General features: G+C 41.3%; 1 protein-coding gene across 4 annotated transcripts in view; it reads right to left on the minus strand.

Annotated features, from left to right (window-relative positions):
- NRP1 (neuropilin 1) overlaps window positions 1-13,335 on the minus strand; it is a 137,138-nt gene that overhangs the window by 29,765 nt on the left and 94,038 nt on the right. For all 4 annotated transcript variants that reach the window (XM_036912207.2, XM_036912206.2, XM_036912205.2 and 1 more), the window contains exons 8-10: window positions 11,502-11,646; window positions 4,655-4,986; window positions 125-269 (exon numbers count right to left, since the gene is read on the minus strand). In XM_036912207.2, coding sequence (XP_036768102.2) covers window positions 125-269; window positions 4,655-4,986; window positions 11,502-11,646 — 622 coding nt within the window. The remainder of the gene's footprint in view (window positions 1-124; window positions 270-4,654; window positions 4,987-11,501; window positions 11,647-13,335) is intronic.

The raw sequence follows: 13,335 nt of genomic DNA on the forward strand, positions 1-13,335 counted from the left end.
GGCAGGGTCACTCGGGGGGGAAAGGCAACAATCTGTGCCAGCACCATCCCAGTGGGGGCATAAATGCATGAAAAATAAAATTTAAAAACCCAGGAAGCTAGAAGGGACTCCAGACACTAATTACCTTCCACTTCGCAGCCCAGAAGCTCCATTCTCAGCCCCAGTCCGCCATGAGTGGCCCTCTCAGGGTAGATCCTGAAGAATCGTGTGGAAAGAGGTGGAAAAGTTCGAAGTTCGGGTGTATCATAGTTGTTGTTACCTTCAAAAGACTGTGAAGCATGAAGAACACCAGCTATTAATAAAACCCCACTTTCGACCTGAGAGCACCTCTTTTAGGACTTGCCTGGGAGCACAGGAATTGGCCTCAATGTCCTAAATGGCTGACACTCCTTTCTTAAACGAGAGTGAACAATTAAACATACTCCAGGAGGTGACAGATGTCATGTCCCGGAAACTGCCGAGGAAGCACAGAGGCTGTACCAGCAGCTGAGGATTTAATGAGACATGTTTTTAAGTGATATGCTGATATGCCTGGAAGAAGTGGCACTTTCACCACTTCCTTGAGGTGGCAGAAGATAACTCAGGAAGAGAAGTTGCTATTTTTCAGAGCTTTTAATAGACACCACATTTTCTGTAACTACTCCTGTTACATTCTCTTAAACGAGAAGGCCCTAGCTGGGCTACAACTTGGTCACTGAGAAGAAGGAATTAAATTCCCAAAGAAGGAGTTTCAAGTGGCACAGATGCTAGTTCATCAAGAACTTGGGTTTTTCCAACCCACTGAAACTGCTATTTACTTAAGCAGTGCCACTGACTGGAGACATTTGTAGATAAAAGGCCTTCTCAGCTCCAGTAAGTAACAGGGTCTGGACCGCTAAGTGAAATTCTGAGGCCGGTGGAATTGCGGCCGGCACCTCTTTTTGAAGTGCATTCTTAACTTGAAATCACAGCGACGCTTTCAGGAGCTAAGCCACCCACTGCGGCTGCGGCTGCTGGATTATTCTGTTTCCCTTTTGGACACTGGCAAGAATCCTAAGAAAATGGAGCAATGACTGGGTCTGTTTTCCTTTGCAAGAAATGGATAAACCTTCCTACATCCTCTTCTCCCCATTTCTTTCTTAATCCTGTTCAGAATAGGAGGAGGGGAGGTAGATTAGAAAAATCAAATGACCTTATCCTTGGGAGTGTCCTTTTATATATCAGATATCATGTGATATTTAATGGTGCAAGGCATTGTTCTAAGTGCCTAAAATATACTAATCCACTTAATCCTCAAAACAATAAGGTAGGTTCTATTATTAACCTCATTTTACAGATGAGGCATCGAGAGGAAAATAATTTGTTTACAGCCACATGTACAGTAAGTGGCAGAGCCAGATTCAAACCTAGGCGGTCTTTACTGGTGCCCTTCATCACACTGCTATGATGCCTCTGTCCTTAGAAATAATTTAGTCCAATCTCTTCATTTTAATAGATGAAAACACCAAAGTCCAGGAAACTGAGGTCTATACCCAAAGCCTCATGTTGTGTTTCATCCATTTTCCTTTAAAGCTATTACAGTTTGGGCTGTTGAACCTGGCACCTTGGACTGAGTGGGTGGCCAGCCCCTGCCCGTCAGGAGTGGAAGCTATACCCAACAGCTGGGTCCAGGCTGGTCAAACCAGCCAAGGATGTGACTGTTCCATGGTGGAAATGTCATGGCCAGACAGGGGACACATGGAAGACAGACAGAGTAGGCTGTGACATAACTATCAGTTTTCTGATTTCTAGAAGTAAATTAATTGTCTTTCTCAACTCAAAAAAGCCTGCAGGAATCTAACATCACTGACAAGGACCTGCTTCTCCCATTTACATTTCCCTTTTATTATTTTCAAAAGTGAATTCACTATCAGGGTTTTTCACTCTCCATAGAACTGTGGTTGCTGCCAATAACTGAGAATCTGACATATTTTATTGAGACCCAATTAAGATACTAATTAGAGTGAACATAGCACATAGTCCGACCCAAGCAAGTTCTGTCTATGTTAACACAGCTCCAGCAATCACAGGAGAAAAGCACTTCTACCTTTGGGATCCCAGACTCTTCTCCAAATTTAACCTGAGCAAAGAATTAGCACAGTGTGTATACATTACAAAAGGTGTTGGTGATTAGCTGGGAAGAATGTTAGCAATGAAGAAACCATGTGGAATTGGGCTAACCTGACTAATGCAAGATGATGAGATATCTTAATGTTCTTTTACAATTCACATTTTAGAAGAAGAGGGCTTTGAGCATTTAGGTCTTCTTTCTGTTCCTGAAAAATCTAGCTAATTCAAAGGCTCTGAAAGGCCTTGTCCATCATGCACTATTTAAGGGTATAAAGTGAGGAGTGGGAATAGGGGGTTTTAAATTTACCAAAGTACAGTTTTATTCCACATAACAGACTCCTCATTTTACTGTTACAAGAAAGGTACTCAGCATCCCAAGCAGGTAACGTTCCTTTGTACACTTATATATAGTATGTTTTAAATATATTTAGGCAATTTAGAAATAATGTCCTGCTCCTAAGTTGAAGGCTTTACCAGGTTCCTTTTTCGACTTAAAGATTTTCTTCCAGGGGAGGGACATGTTAGGAATCATAGATTAGGCTCTACATAAACAATTTAGAAGCTTTATGGTTTAAAATATCATGGGAAGATAATAATGATAGGTCAAATCCTACTTTAGGGAATAAAACCTAACCCATGCAACCTATCTTAAATGGAATTCTTTGTTAATGTTGAGACCACATGCTGGCTTCTTGTGTAATTCCATCTGCAGTGACCTACCGGAGACCAGAGCTTCGGACTTGCTGCAGATACAAGGACGCATCTCATCCAAAGCACATGGTGGTTTGTTCTCTCTCTCTTTTAGAGCTCTGGTGTTGAAGACCATGTCAGGGCAGCACACAGGCTGCTATGCGACAGCAGCTCCAGGAAGCTGCTGATTGGCAGCACATTCACACTTTGTGACAGAGCCACAAGGCTCACTACTCTTGAGAAAAGACTGGCTCTTAGGGGAACTCCAGCTTCTGATGTTTATTTTACTTTTTGTTTCACCAAAGCAAGAGGGACAGACATAAAAGGGGAAAATGAAATAGACACAAGAGAGAAAGTAGCTGCATGTAGATTAAAAAGACACTGGAAACGTTTTAGAAACCACAAGTTCATGAGGGGTGAGATGGGAGAGAAATTCTTGTATTTCTGGCAGCATCATCTCTGTCGGTGGCCTGCCCCGCTGATGCTGACCTCAGCCCGGGGTGCAGTGGGGGACAGGGCAATCTCGCAGAGTTCCCACATCTGGGCAGAGTGGGAACTGGTGACACTGCCTGGCTTTTGTTTCTTGCCTGCAATGCCCTTGGCGGGAGTCACTAGGTTAAGGCACTTTCCCACTCTTGCTTATAGGTCCTGGGCAAAGCAGGGATGGAAAAGCTGTGCCCAAAAGGCCCACTGTGTTGGGTGTGAGGATTGCCATACAGTTGGGGCGCTGCATACAGAACTGATTGTGGGTTATTACTGTTTGTCATCTCACACCAGCCTCCAGGCCACCAGCAGCTCCTGGGCATCGTTTCCTAGCTGGTATTGTGTGTTCAGGAAATGCAAATAAAGTTTAACTATCAGCCTAAATAATACCTAATCACTGAAGAATATCTGTTTGGTTAGCAAAAGAATTGTACCACATGTTCTGGTGAATGTTGGACTATTTCCCTTTTCACTGGATCATCAAGAGCCACCTGCATTATTAAAGGTTGCAATGCATAAAAAACATATTTAAGCATTAAGTCACCATAGCCAAAAGGTAGAAGCGATGAAAGTGCCCATCAGTGGATGAATGGAGGCACAAGGGAAGTATCTCCGTACAATGGAATATTATTGAGCCTTAAAAGGGAAGGAGATGCTGACACATGCTACCTCATGGATGAACCTTGACTGAAGACATTGTGCTATGTGAAATAAGACTGTCACAAAAGGACAAATACTGTGTGATTCCACTTATAGAAGGCTCCAGTGGTCAAATTCATAGAGACAGAAAGTAGAAAGGTTGTCACCAGGGGCTGGAGCAGGAGGAACTAGAGTACTGGTTCAATGGGTGGAGACTTCCAGTTTTGCAAGATGCAATTCTGGAGACTGGCTGCAATGTGAATGCACTTAGTACCACTAAAGTGCACACCTAAAAAGGTTAAGATGGTAAATTTGTATGTTATGTGTATTTCCCCACTATTAAAAAATTAAAAAAGTATATAAACAGGGGATGGATGAGAGAAGGGAGAGTGAAAGATTCCAAACTTCAGAGAGTCCGAGTTCCTACCCAGGTGTCACTGAGCCTCCAGGCCCCCAGCCCCATGCTAACCCATCTCCAGCCTGGTGTCAGCTGTCTCCCTGTCCCTAAGGGAGGGACTGGTGACAAGCAATGTGGTTCTCCTCATTTCTCTCCAATGTCACTTTCAGGACCCCATTCTCATCTTCCCTAGAAGTGGGAACATTAATAACACCATCACACATGTGCACTCATCTCACAGCTCAAAGCAAATAAGAAGTTGCACCTCCTCAGGGAAATGCTGGAGGTCATTGGCTTAAGTGAAGGGCCTGGGGAAGGACCTCCTCCCAGGCAGCTGCTGCCTGTCCCCAACCTCACCTTGGCCTTGCGCTTGCTGTCATCCATGATCATCTTCCAGTCTGAGCCGTTGCTGCTGTACCCAATCTTGAATTTCCTCATGAACACCTTGTTCTCCCGGTGCTTCCCCCCCTGGATGATGATGCCCCTCACGATCTTCTCCTCCCCCAGGTCCACTTGGAGCCACTCATTTATGTACGGATGAGGTGCAGGTGGCAGGGCCCAGCCTGAGCGGCTGGTGACAAGACGGATGTTTTCAGGCATCCAGTTTCTGTCTCCTTGGTTGGATGCTGTAATCTGGGAGTCAGAAACAAGTCCAGACACCATACCCAACATTCCAGAGCAAGGATAATCTAGAGGGTAGAATGAAGCAGATGATATAAAATGATTTTCTACAAGTCTCCATGCTTAGAAAAACACAACATACTGAATATGGCCATGGTCTGTACTGGTTCATACATTTCTAAATCTCTAGATCATTTGACATTGAACTAGAGCTTTCCCTCCCATAAACTTTTCCTCTACTCTTTTAGAACTCCCCTCCCTACACTCACATTCCAATAAAGAAAATCTTCAATGAACACACATGTCTCCGTTTTGAGCTCTTCCAAGTTTAATGTCAAAGAACTGGCATTCCAGTGCCTCTGTTATCCAGGGGTCATCCCAAGGTCAAGCATACGCCCTGCCCAAGAGAAGTGCAGTTTATGATGGGCTGGAGATAATAATAAATCACTAATTCTGACAGCAGGAAAGGTGATGTGGAGGTGAAGAGAGAGAAAGTGCCTGACTCAGCCTGAAGAGCGAAAAAGGGGCCGCCCGGAAGGGGTTGACTGCAGAAGGACAGTGCCTACCATCCCCCACTGGTGTTCTCCTCCCCCTATTTCTAACTCCATCAGGAACTTCCCACACGAATATCCCACTGTCATCTTGAACACACCATGTTCAAACCAAAACAATCCTTTCCCCTTGATTTTGAATCCCTTTATCAAACTCTTGTTTTAATCAATGGAATTCCTACCTTGTCTTTCTCTATCATACATTTTCCATTTTTGTTCAGCTACCAAATTCTGTCATGTTTGCTTGTTTTTATTTTTTTTAAAGCATTTGGACCTGTCATGTGGTGTCCATTTCCTAAGGCATCATCTTGATCTGAGTACTCATGGCCAGGGTGCTTGATGACCTAGAGCCTGGCTGCCCTATCAGACCTCAGACTTGACTCAACACCATGTGTAACTGCCATATTACTTCTCATAAAATTTTTTTGCAATGCCACTCTCATGCACAAAAATCTTCCATTGCTAAGTAAAGTAAGCCAGACCTAAAAGGATAAATATTGCATTAGTCCACTGCTAAGAGGTACCTAGAATAGTCAAATGCATAAAGACAGGACGTAGAATCATGGTTGCCAGGTGCTGGAGAGAGGGGAGATGAAGAGTTAGTGTTTAATGGGGACAGTTTCAATTTGGGAAGATGAAAGGTGCGGCAGATGGACAGCGGTGATGTTTGCATAGGAATGTGATTGTACTTGACCAAATTGCACACTTCAAAATGGTTAGAATGACACATTTCATGTTGTGCATATTTTACCACAATCATAAAAAGAGATCTTTTAAACATTTCCATGGCTCTCCATTATTTGTAGAGTAATAGAAAAACTCTACCTGGCTTTCAAGACCCCCATTTTGTTTTCACTCTATTTACTTAATTTTATTTCCTATTTCTGAAAGTATATTCCAATGAGTCTATTTTCTTCTCTATAGCACAGAGAGAATCTTCATCACCACCTTTGCTCAAAATGTCACTGCTGACCCCTGACTCTTGTTGACAGCAGTAAGGTCTGCCCAAACTTTAAAGCCCAGCTTAAGAACTTTGCACAAAAACTTCTCAAAGTACTTGTGCTAGTCTTTATTCTGAACTCAACCCTCTCAGGTATATGACTGCAGATATGGGACATGGCACAGAGCTTAGCATTCAACTCTTCTTTCAAAATTTTTAGATCGGTAGTCTTGTATCCACAGTTACATTATAAATTTCCCAAGGGCAATGAATAGCATCATAGGTCTTTTTATATTTTCTATAGCAGCCTTAGTAGCCTCTGAACATAAGGAGAATATCAATCATTGATTAACTGATTGGTAAGCTTAACAACAAAATGTTAAACACTTCAATTATTCTCCTTACAAGATTGTACATCTCAATCAAGGGCATGCATGGGAATGCTCACTTATTTTTTTCTTTGAAACAGCTCAATTCTGGATGATATAATCAAAATTCAGCCTACATACAAACCATCCTAAATGAGAAGACTATGTCTAATGCAATTAAGCTATGTCCATGTTATCAGCTAGCCCTTATGTAATTACTCAGATACTTTCTACATGAGATGCACAGTTCAGATCATATCATTTCTTTACTCAAGCATTCAGTGGCTGCTTGCCTGGAAATTATGCATGGGCTTTCAACCAAGCATGCCAGGCTTCCATGTCATGGCCTTGCAAGGCCTCTCCTTTTGCTGGGAGCAACTGAAAAAACTTCCTCGCTTTGGTATAGGGTTGGGTGGTGGACTTTTTCTCATTCTGTTTCCTTCACTAGGAATTCCCCATCATCTTACCCTTCCTACTATTAAACCTCTTAAAATCTTGACCCTTTTCTAAATGCTACTTTACTTATTTAATCTTGCTGACAACTAGACATGGTTTTCTTTTCCTTTTTTAGAATTTCTCATACACTGATGACCACATTCAGTCTTTTGGATACCTGCTATTTGCCTCTCCTGGATTTTAAGTTCTTCAAGTATATGAACCAAGTCATATTTAAAATTTTTCTATGACTCCTTGGACCCTGCTTTATAATGATATTTGCTCAACAAGTATTTGTTGAATGAATCAACAATAAACGGCAACTGTCATTTTTGCCAAGCACCCTTTCCTTAATTCAGCCACAGTATTTGCACTTGGCTGGAATCTGGAAACCAAGAATAAAATGCAATGGGGATTAAAAAAAGATTTACATAAATTATTTTACTAGGGGTCAATGACATTATGGTGTTAAAAATAGAAGTCATATTTTTGGTCACTGTGGTCACACCTGTCTGATTCAGAATCAGCTTTTATATAGAAAATGTTTAGCTGGTAATAAATGCCACATGTTACCATTTGGAGAAAAACACAATAAACTTGAATATTATAAGGAAGCAGAGCTTTTACCAGACTAATGTCCTCTCTCTAACACAGAGCTGGCTGGGGCACAGTTTATGTACCCACAAACCTGGTAATGCTAACCCCCAACAGTCAACATATCCACAGTACAGTTAGACTGCCAACCAATGCTCCTGTCCACCTGCCCCATCCCAAAGAACAATAAAGAGGCACCTTAAGTTGCCTTTGACTGAAAACCATGTGACTCACTGTTAGCAATGATTGGAAGAAACATATTAATGATACAAGGTTTGAATGAGATACTAGGATCTAGTTCTGCTTTTCAATAGTGTCTGGCTCAGATGTGCTTTGGCCTGGCCGCATGTCAAATCCTTTGGAAATCATGTTGCTAGATGTGTTCAACAAACAAACAAAACAAGAGAAAGGATTAAATTAAAATGAATTAGATTTTCAGGTAAACAGCAAATCATTTTTTATTATGAGTATGTCCTAAACAATGCATGGGGCATAGTTAAGCTAAAAAAATTGTTTGCTGTTTAATCTGCATCATATTTAACTGGACATCTTGTATTTTACCTGGCAACTCTGCATACAAAGCTTAAAACCAATCCTGGGTGGAAGGGGGAGGTGAACTCTGGAATGGATTATGGTACATTTTCATTGATATTATTTCACAGTGAAATCTCTATACTCAGCTTCAACAGGAAAACAGATACACTGGCAAATCAGATGGGTGGACCTAGATGAGCATAATTTCATCTTCCTTTGATGACTCAGAAGGTACCTCTGGATGTTGTGGTGTCTGAGATCATTCTTGCAAATTCTGTTTACAGACTTCTGGCTAACAAAGACAAGCTAAGAGTTTGTGGTGTGCCTCATACATCAAACAATAACCTTCCAAGATTACTTCTCCCAGTTTCCACGTTTGCCAAAATGATCTTTGCCTGATTCTTTTATCACCTATTAAGCAGTGATTTGCTCCAATCTTGTTTTCGTTATGCTCTGGATTTTCTAGGATCGCTATATTTCTAAAAACTAATTTCTGAATACAAAAAATTAGATTAAACCTTGGGGGCTCTGGAGACTTTGGAAGTCAAGTGATGGATTCATGTGGTAACTTTTAATTGAATAGTTCTAATCCAGGCTGAGTTAGGACTTGCCAACTCAAAGGAGAGGGTGAAATTTTGCAATCCGGTCACTTGTTTGTCAGAAGGTGTAGGTAAACCTGCAATTCACTCATCCATTCAGAAATAAGTACACTTGAGCACTTATTGTGTCCAAGGCATTCAGGGCACAATAGCATATTAGGTCGACATGGCCCCTGCTTTCCAGTCCAGCAGGGGCACTGCTGTCCTGTCCTTTGTCCACTAGCCTCCACTCTGAGGGGACCATGGCCCCTGAAAGGCGAAATGACTTGCTTCTGGTCAAAAAGCAGAAAACACTGGTACCACTGTCTCTGTACAGGCTCTCCTTGCTGGGGCTTATTTGGAGCTCATTTGATTGCGTGTCACATATTATGTAATTTACTTGGTACCATGTAGTGAGCACTTACTCAATGCCAAGTGTGCTATAAATATGTCTTTCACTTGATTTTCCTTATAACTGCATTAAGGTTAATTGTACTGACCATGAAATGGAGATAAGAGAGGTTAAATGTCTTGTTCATGGTCACACACTCACTAAGTGGATGGTCTAGAGTGAAGCCTGGATATGTCTGTATACCTTCTACCCATGTGATCATCATAATAACATGCTGACTTCTCCAAAAACCTGTCTTGACCAATTATTTGGAAATTGTAACTATTTTACTGGAGAGAAAATTATCTAAAACATATTAGGGGTTGTTATTTAAGAGACTAGCACTGTGAACCTGAAAGCAGCATTGTATTTGAAAAAAAAAGCCCACTTAAAATAACTATAAAATAGAACATGTGTGAAAATATCACAATATGCTATTTTAGACACCTATGCTTAAATAACTAGGCCATTAACTATTTTTAGAAATCCAATAAATTATTGCCTTCTTTACTTGTGAAGACTCACACTCCTAGAATTAACACTCAGGGAAATCCTGGTGAAAATTGGGAAGAGAAGTTCAAGTTTAAACAAGCATTTTATTGAATTAAAAGGAAAAGGTGGAAGTTCAGAGTTCAGGTTAACATGCTGGAGTCTTTATGAAATTTACCTCTTTTTTTTTTTGGCATAGTGACATGACATTAGGTTGGAGGAATGGACCACAAATTTCCACCTTGACCTCAAATGACCTGTTCCTATGAATTTATGGGTAGCCTCTCAAATTTGCAATACTCCAAAAATGACCTAGAACTTTCTCTCATGTAACTGCTGATCAAAAATAAAGCCAAGGATATATCTAACATTTAAATGTCCTTTCTTCCTCCAAACCCCTCTCCACCCAATTCCTGCTTTCAAGGCCTTGAATGTTCTGAGTCTTACTTAGATCCTGAAACAATAAACAAGTCTCTCTGTGGGATGGAAATAAACACAATTTTGGTGAGCAATCAGATGTCAGTTTTTACTTTCCAAAATGGACTCTACTATAAACATGTGTAGTTTTTTTTTTTCCTCCTTAGTTAGCTCTTCTCCAAATTGCTTATAATTTCATGGAGAATTTCCCAGGTGATTTTTTTTTCCCTTCAAAAGTCAGTATTTTCCTTCTCTAAAATAATGCTGTTAAAATGGATAAAAAGAAAAATAATAGTGTTAGTATTCATGGATTGAGAAATTCAATGCCCCAAATATGTCTACTGATGTAATATAAAAAGTTACTAACTTTTAATTACTTCTCAGTGAGTCAGTTATAAATCAGTTTTTGAACTTGGAAGTTTACACTGAAGGTTACACTGTGCTGCTTTTTAAAAATATGATAATTTGGCAATGTATTTACTTAAATGGAAGGGAATTCTAAGGTGATTGTTGTTTATTTCAGAAAACAGAGTGGTTGTATAGAAAGATAAATGAACTAGGAATGATAGTGTTGATTACTGTGGAAACAAAGTGGGAAAAACACTCAGCCATTCTTTTATTTCCAGCTCTGTCGTGATCTGGTCTACTTTCTAGTCACCTAATCTCTCAGTATGGTACCTTCTTCACCTCTCAAACATGTATAATCCACCTACTTAGATCTACTTAACAGAGACTTTTGAAGTCCTGATAATGGTGGCAAAAATAAACTAAAAGAAGTGGAAACAAAGGAATTTATTTCTAATGACAGTATATTCATTCAACAAAAGGTAGATGTATACTGAGAGACAAAATCTAAGAGAAGGTTGTCAGGGTGACTAATGAGGAAGGGGAGAAATCCTCACGAGTCGAAGAGGATGTTAAGGGCATAGTACTTGCTTTCATGGGGCTTACAGTCCAGTGGAATTGCCCCACCTAACCAGTACTCCCACCCGCCAGGCTGTGTGAAGGGCTTTATATCCACAAGCTAATCCATTATAAACAACCCTGGTCTGTGTGCACTATTATGATTGTTTTCCAGGTGAGAAAATTAAGGTTTGGAAAGCAGCAAGCCACTCAAAGAAATAAACAAGTGCGTAGTACAAGTTGGATTTAAATGCAGTTTTGTCTAAGTCCAAAGCATATGCTTTCAACTACCAAGTGAAAACATCCACATTTATACAAAATCACTTGCCCTATATTTAAAAGTTGATATAAGTCAAAATAGGAATCTCCACGCTGGAGCTTACCTGTTATCTTGCAGCCATACACTTCAAATCTCATAGATATGCCAGTTTCCCAAGTCACAGGTTTGATTCGGACAAATCGAGTTATCAGGGGTTTGGGGAAAACTCCAAACACGACATCTGTGGGGTTGGTATTTCCCTGAAAGATCTACATGGAAAAAGAAAGGGCCCTTTAATAACAGGCACTTTGGGTCTAGGACAAACCTAAAAAATATGTTTTCACAAATGCGTGTAAAAACTATTTACAATTTTAGCATTGTCTATCAAGGTTGAGGCAGCATTAATAACTTGTCATATTACTTTTTCAAATGATGGCAATCAGAAGAAATCACATGTAATAAAGAATGTTGTGCTAATCATCTATTCAATTTTCTGAGAGCCTGGAGCCTGAAAAGCACTATTATAAGGACAACATTTGTTAAAGGTTGCATACTATTACCTAAAAGAGTAGGAAATTATTAATCAGATCATAAGGACCTACAGAAGACTATGGACATCTCATGGGAATCCCACTCTTTTCCTTTCCCAGGAACTGCCAGGAGTCAGGGTCTGGCTTTCTGGAAACCCTCAGCTATGTCCCAGCTCTGCCACGAGGCCAGCTAGCTTCCTACCTTGTGGCTCCATGTCTTGATGGAAGAACTTACCCCTGACATTAAGTAACGACTGTGAACTTTTTGGGTTATTGGTAAAATGATGTCTTAGTGGTCAAAATCAAGACTGAATTATAATGATACATAGCTGCAAATCAGCTCTTCCAGGGCTTCTGCTTCTAGTTTTAAAAGTGAGTCATTTCATCCTAAGAAAGATCAGGCACGTAAATGCAAATGTAATGAGGCCCAGTCATGAACCAGTTTCCCACAAATATCTGTCAAGGTCTCTCCGCCTGGGCACGGTGCCATGACAGGGCTGTCTGGTGAAATCTCCGAGGAGTGCCAACTGGTTATCATGGTTGAAGACTCAGATCCACTTCAGGTGGGACCGAGAGCCTCTGCTGCACTGGCTTTTACTTCAGCGCTGACATCTGGTCCCTCACTGCCCTGCTGTGTGTGGCCAGCACTCTGATTCTCCCCCACTGGGGCCATCCCCTGTCAGATGTAGACCTAGGGGCATGGGGATTCCTCCCCACCTTTCCAGACAAGTTCATGGAGGACCACAGTTGCCCAAGGCTTGCTTTTCTCCTCGGGAAAAGGGCTTATCAAAGCCAGGACAGTGTTTTGACCTCATGTAGCTTAAATGGCCTGCACAATGGAGGGGGTCAAATGCTTTACAAAGTCAGCTGTTAGCTGGATGCCTCTCTGGAGATGGTTTAATATCATAATTTATCCTAGCCTCTGATGGCCTTTAGATTTCTGTCCTTCTTTAGCAAGTTTCTCTGGGGAACAATCTATGTGGGAGCATTTTCGTGTGACAAAGAATAATAGGTGGCCGTGAGAAGGAGAGTCCCTAACTATGGTGCTGAAAGGGTCAAATACTTCAGGGAGAGACTAGCATCTGCGTGACCCAACACAGACTGAGCAGCTGTGTGTTTGGCTCAAGCTGAGGGCTTGGCATGTTTGATGAAAACCATGTGGGTACGTACATCCCAGTTGATGTGGAACAGACAGCCAGGGTTTTCGATGGTCTAAGGCTGCTCTTGATGAGGCACAGCCAGCTCTCCCTGAGGAAAGTCAGAATACAGGTGGAAGGTAGTGACTAGAAGGCCCCTCGGGACAGAAAAGGCAGGGTGGGCAGCAGTAACTAGACCCTAGGTGAATATTTGGATTGCATTTAGGTTCAGTGAAAATGCTCTGACAGATGCCACATCTGCATCTTTGCTAAATCCTTCTTTGGGATTCCC

Source organism: Manis pentadactyla, chromosome 3, assembly GCF_030020395.1.
Source record: "Manis pentadactyla isolate mManPen7 chromosome 3, mManPen7.hap1, whole genome shotgun sequence".
Taxonomy (NCBI): domain Eukaryota; kingdom Metazoa; phylum Chordata; class Mammalia; order Pholidota; family Manidae; genus Manis; species Manis pentadactyla.